At 37.9% G+C, this 6,248-nt stretch overlaps 1 protein-coding gene across 1 annotated transcript in view; it reads left to right on the plus strand.

The window, feature by feature from the left end:
• The window catches only part of LOC121870893 (sacsin-like), a gene marked incomplete at its 3' end in the record, with an annotated part of 37,535 nt that extends 32,235 nt beyond the window's left edge, over positions 1-5,300 (plus strand). The window contains 2 exon segments of the mRNA XM_042372865.1: positions 2,468-2,615; positions 4,485-5,300. Of these exon segments, the coding sequence (XP_042228799.1) occupies positions 2,468-2,615; positions 4,485-5,300 (964 nt within the window).
• Positions 5,301-6,248: the final 948 nt, after the last annotated feature.

Genomic DNA, 6,248 nt, shown 5'->3' on the forward strand with positions numbered 1-6,248 from the left:
TTGCACGTCCGACCAGTACGGCCAGCGTTTCAGAAGTGAATTGTGACTACACACCCATATGACCTTTATTATACACCCACATCATCATCACCACACACCCACATCAGCATCATCACACACCCACATCAGCATCACCACACACTCACATCACCACCACCACACACTCACATCACCACCACCACACACTCGCATCATCTACACTACACACACTCGCATCATCTCCACCACACACACCCGCAGCATCTCTACCACACACACCCACCCACATCATCATCACCACCACCACCACACACACCCACATCATCTCCACCACACACACCCACATCATCTCCACCACACACACCCACATCATCTCCACCACACACACCCACATCATCTCCACCACACACACCCACATCCACTCATCTCCACCACACACCACATCATCTCCACCACACACTCACATCAACACCACACATCATCCACCACACACACATCATCACCACACACCCACATCATCATCACCACACCCACATCATCATCACCACACCCCACATCATCATCACCACACGCCCACATCATCTCCACACACACACCACATCATCTCCACCACACACCCACATCATCATCACCACACCCACATCATCATCACCACACGCCCACATCATCATCACCACACGCCCACATCATCTCCACCACACACCCACATCATCTCCACCACACACCCACATCATCTCCACCACACACCCATATCATCTACGCTAAACATCTACATTATGTGATTTGGAAATAAAGAAAATATCAATACAAGACTATAAAATAAGATAAAGTATAGTAAAGTACAAAGTTTATTTTCTGTGGGAGGTGAACGTTTGTGTTGAATCAGTGGGTGGTTGTCAGTAGTGCATCTGAAGATTCATCTAGTTAGGCCTCTCAGTTTAAACCCAAAACTGAAACACGAGCTATAAGTTTCTTCTCCCCCTGAAGATTCTAGAATCTTCCTCAATCTCTCTGGTTGTTTTGTAACATGTGAGGATGTGTAGTGAAGATTATGAGGATGTGTAGTGAAGATTATGAGGATGTGTAGTGAAGATTATGAGGATGTGTAGTGAAGATTATGAGGATGTGTAGTGAAGATTATGACCGTGTGTAGTGAAGATTATGTGGTGGTTTAGTGAAGATTATGAGGAGGTGTAGTGAAGATTATGAGGAGGTGTAGTGAAGATTATGAGGAGGTGCAGTGAAGATTATGAGGAGGTGTAGTGAAGATTATGAGTGTGTGCAGTGAAGATTATGAGTGTGTGTGTAGTGAAGATTATGAGGATGTGTAGTGAAGATTAGGAGGATGTGTAGTGAAGATTATGTGTGTTTGTACTGTATTTCCAAATCACATTAGAATGATGAAATTATTTTTCCACATCTTACATGTAACAATACCAACATGAAAAGCCATCTCACAGGACATGGCTGAAGGGTGACATGTGTATTTTTTGAGTAGTGCACTTCATTCTGATTGACTGAAATCAAAACAAACAATTTCTCGTGATGCGTTTTTGATGGATTCCATTAGTTTTCTTTGTTTTAATAATTATTCAAACTTAGGTCAACCTGGAACTCATTCTCGTATCATTTATTATAAAAATTAACAAAATATTTACCGTACCTTAACTTTAACTACACAAGATGCTGTATGATGTTTCTGTCTTGTATTACCAAACTATATTTTAAAAAAATCATTGTGAAAATTTACATGGACCTAAAACATTACACAATTGATGAATTTTTCAGATTCATTTTATATCGAAAACCTCCATATACCAATCAGGCTGCTTACCAATTATTGCAGCATAGAGAAGTAATATTGGGAGAGGATTTAGAAAATCATGACCGATACTGTTATTGGAAAGGAAGATTTAAAGGATCAATTTGATTGTAAAAACATAATTGTGTATGGAGTCCCTGAAAGTCGATCAGAAGAAGCTGTAAGTAGAGAAACTCTTGGGATGCTTAGTTTCCATAGGTTTTGTGATGAAGGTCTGAATATGCAAGTTAGTCCAAACAGGATGAGAAAGCAAGAAAGCACACATTCATTAACCTTGAGATCAGGTGAAAGGTTGCTCATAACTCATACCACCAGTACAGTACTATGCATTTATGCTTTTGACCTGCATAGTCTTTACTTTTGCATGTTAAACCACCATTTCATAAATATATTTAATTTTTTCCTAATTTTTAATATGGCTTGGGTGTATTCTGTGTTTTATGAGCTATTAAAAGGTAAATTGGTATTGGTTATTTTATCTCTTCCTTACAGGTGACTCATCCTCCCCTTTTTTCAAATTCATATACTTACCTAATACATGTATGGTACTTTTTAGGAATGCTTCTAGCATAATAAGTGAGGATTTACTGAATTTTCTTTATTTTCAGCAAATGTTTTGTTGAAGTATAATTTGTAGAATAATTTTTTTTCTTGCACGTTCTACAGGGACCTGCACTCTGTCTCTTCAATAATTCAAATTTTACCAAGGAAGATTGGCATGGCATACGTAAACTCAGTGACAGCATCAAAAAAGATGATCCTCTGAAAGTTGGACAGTTTGGGCTAGGATTCAAGTCGGTATTTCACCTTACTGGTAAGTTGATGCAGTTCTGATATTAGTATGGCTTATTCAACCTTGGACATATGCTAAATCCTGATATGAACACACAACAGAGTAATATCCTCTGAGGTGCTTATAGGCTTCTATCAAATCACTCCTTGCCCATCTATAGTATAAGCTAGGCAACTGTAGGTGTTCCAACTCTGTACACAGTCATGTGTACACCTCAAAATAGGCTGTGATCCTAGACCTGCTATGCACATCTGATACCATACACCATGAAATATACAGACAAACTTACACACAAGAACTTTGTGTGTAACAAAATATACACACACACATCTTTACATCTTTTAAAAATAATGACATGTAAACATTGGGAACACGGAATGTAAACATTGGGAATGCGGGAAGGCAGTAGGCCCTTAAAAATCAAGGTGGGAAAAGGACAGCATACATATACATTGGCTGCAGAAGGATCTCTGTGAACTTCAAGCATGGTTGAAGAAATGACTGCTAAGATTCAATGTCACGATGTGTAAGAGGCTGCACCTGGGTCGTACCAATGATAAGGTGGCGTATCATATGTCCCAACGCTATGAAAAAACTGCTTTAATTGAGGCTCAAGTTTTCGGGCCATTGTGAGAAGGCGAATCAGGCAATGATCTTCAAGAGTGAGGTGCTTCCCTGCCTGGAGTACTGTCACCCATCTGGTCCCTGAGATATGCTAGGTACTGTCAATGGATTGAAAATGTCCAAGGGAGGACCACCAGGCTGGTACCAGCACTTCGGCTACCCCGAGAGATTAGAACGCCTGCATTTGTTTTTTTTTTTTGTTTTTTTTTTTTACCGGGCATTAGCCCACCCAGGCACAGGTAATTTTTAATGGCCCACATCAAGGCCTGGGGGATGAAAATATAATACAATAAATTAATGATGATGATGATAATAATAAAAATAATAACAATATTTAAAAATAAATAACAATTATAATAAAATAAAATAATAATAATAATATTTTTTAAAAATTATAAATGATAATAATAATACCCCCTATAATAATAAAGAGCCATAAATAAATACAAAAACATATAGGTAGTGAGAAATGATATATGTACTGTATGTTGTGTTGTCAATAGTAAGAGAAACAAATGAGACCCTGCAATTGTGTGTAAATGAGGCAGAAAAGCAGATCAGCAACCTAGGACTTTGTCACAATGTTTGCGATGTCATATGGCAGCAGGGTCTACCATTAGACAACACATTATGCTTCCAATATCTTCCCAGGCGTTAGTACCTCCCTGTTTGATAGCTACCTACATATACTGCAGACGAGCAAGGGGGGACCTAATTGAGATGTATAAACATCTCAAAGGGCACTACTCTCGAGTGTCCTTACCTGGAGCTGCCGGACACTCGCCCAACTGGGGGTCACAGCTCGGAAGTTAAAGAAGCCTCAAGTTCAGAAAAATGTGAGGGGTAATTTTTTCTGAGTGAGAGTTGTGAACTCTTGGAACAATCTGCCAGTGTGTGTGAGAGTGTTGTGATGGCACCGAGTGTGAGCGCTTTCAAGACCAGCCTTGACAAGCACTGTAGCAGGTTCAGATACATTCAGGAGCCAAAACATGCCCAGTACTTGGCAACAGTGCATAACAATGACGTGACCAATCGCCCAAGCAGCAAACGAGCCGATCAGTGGTGTTGAGGGAAAAAAAAAAAAGTTATAAAATTTTTTAACTATTCTAACCAAATCCCAATCAATATATTTTGTACAGCATAAGGTTTAAGTGTCATGTGGTTAATAAAAAAATCTTGTTAGCTAGAAATGTAAGATAAGAATTGCATCTTTTAATTTTTTATTTTTGTCATACTAATTTTCATAATTTTTTTTTCTCACCACAGATTTTGTCACAATTCTCAGTGGTCATAAAGTGCTCTTTATGGATCCAGGTGAGCCAGAAAAGCACATGTGTCGCATCATATCTTTGAGCAATTTAACGAGTATCTGTCCTCTTGAAGAATGTCTGCACCTATGGAGTGACTACTTGAGCAAACAAAACCTAACTGATGGCTATTTACCTGCTACTATATTCTGGTTTCCACTGAGGCAAAGCCCTTCAGAAGTATCGGGCACTATTTACACACACAGTCATGTTGAAAGATTGTTTGAATCATTTAGCGTGGAGGCTCCTGTTTGTTTAACCTTTTTAAAATCCTTAGAAAAAATAAGTCTTAAAATCATTGAAAATGAAGAGCTTCCAACTATTATCCATCAAGTAGAACTCGCCAGTCCATCCATGTTGGAGGTTCAGCAGAAGAGAGAAGATTTTAGAAAGAAACTCAAAGAGTGTAATGGATTTCCAGCTCAGAAAGTTATTTGTGATTATAAGGTTACAGTCCTAAGTAAAAGAGGGAAAGATTTGAAAGTGCAGACTATGTGGGTTCTTCATTATTTGCCAGGTACAAGTGAGGCCTCTTCAGTAACCTGGAGAGGAAAGAAGAGTAACAGCCATATGCCTTTAGTTGGTGTAGCAGCACCCTTGAACCCTCATGAACCCTCATTGTCTCAAGGCCACATATTCTGCTTCCTACCATTACCTTTGGAAAGTGCCAACAATACTGGTCTCCCTGTACAGATCAATGGATTCTTTGCACTTAACCAAAACAGAAGACATGTTAATTGGAAGACAAGGGAGAGCAGCAATGAGCCAGATGTAAGTACCAAGTTGTATAGTACAGTACTCTACCTTTTATTCAAAGTCGCTCATGTACCAATAGTGTTTTGGGATTGCATTCATAATTTTTTACTGTGGAATGATGTGAAGCAAGTGTGATTGATATATTGTACTATAGTTTGGGCATTTATAAAAACTAAATAAATTTGCACAATGGTTAGTAACTATGGCTGAAACATTAATAACTTGGGAAGTGTCTGCTTCTGGCACATCAAATTGCCACAGACAACAACAATTTGGGCACTTGACTGTGATTTTAAATGAGTATTATTTTACATTTAAGTAAATTAATGAACAGTGATATTGTTGGTAATGATTAGCAGTGTTTTACTTGCAACTCAAGGCTTAAGTGAATTTAAGTCTACACAGCATGAACACTCAACAGAGCAAAGAATTTTTTTACTTTATTCTAATCCTCAAGGTCAGCACCTACAGTATAGTACTGTAGCTTATCCTCATCACCTTTAGGTTAAGAACATTAAATATGTCTGTTTCATTACTAAGGGAAGTATTAAATAATTTTAAAATTGGTAGTTTCATTAAATGAGTTTTTAAAGGTTTAATAAATACCATATTTTATAGCATGTAAGTTGCATTGTTTTGTCTGAAAAATGTGTCATATGTGAAGTTGTTGTCTCCCATTGGCTAATTCATCCCCCAGTTGCCGTCTCCAGAAGGCTCAATTTTACCTAACCCAACTCCAGAATAAAAAAATTTTATTACTATATTTACTTAAATTTGTTATTATTATTTTTAATTAATTAATTAAAAATAACTACATTAATTGTAAATACGAAAGCTGGATTTATTACTACAGTATTGTACTGATGATGATAACCCAAGACGATTAACGTCCATAAGGCAGACACCCAATTCTTTAGAGGTAACTAAGCAGTAACCATTTCTGAACTCTTACAAGCATTACTACAAA

This window comes from Homarus americanus, unplaced genomic scaffold, assembly GCF_018991925.1.
Source record: "Homarus americanus isolate GMGI-L3 unplaced genomic scaffold, GMGI_Hamer_2.0 scaffold52512, whole genome shotgun sequence".
NCBI lineage: Eukaryota > Metazoa > Arthropoda > Malacostraca > Decapoda > Nephropidae > Homarus > Homarus americanus.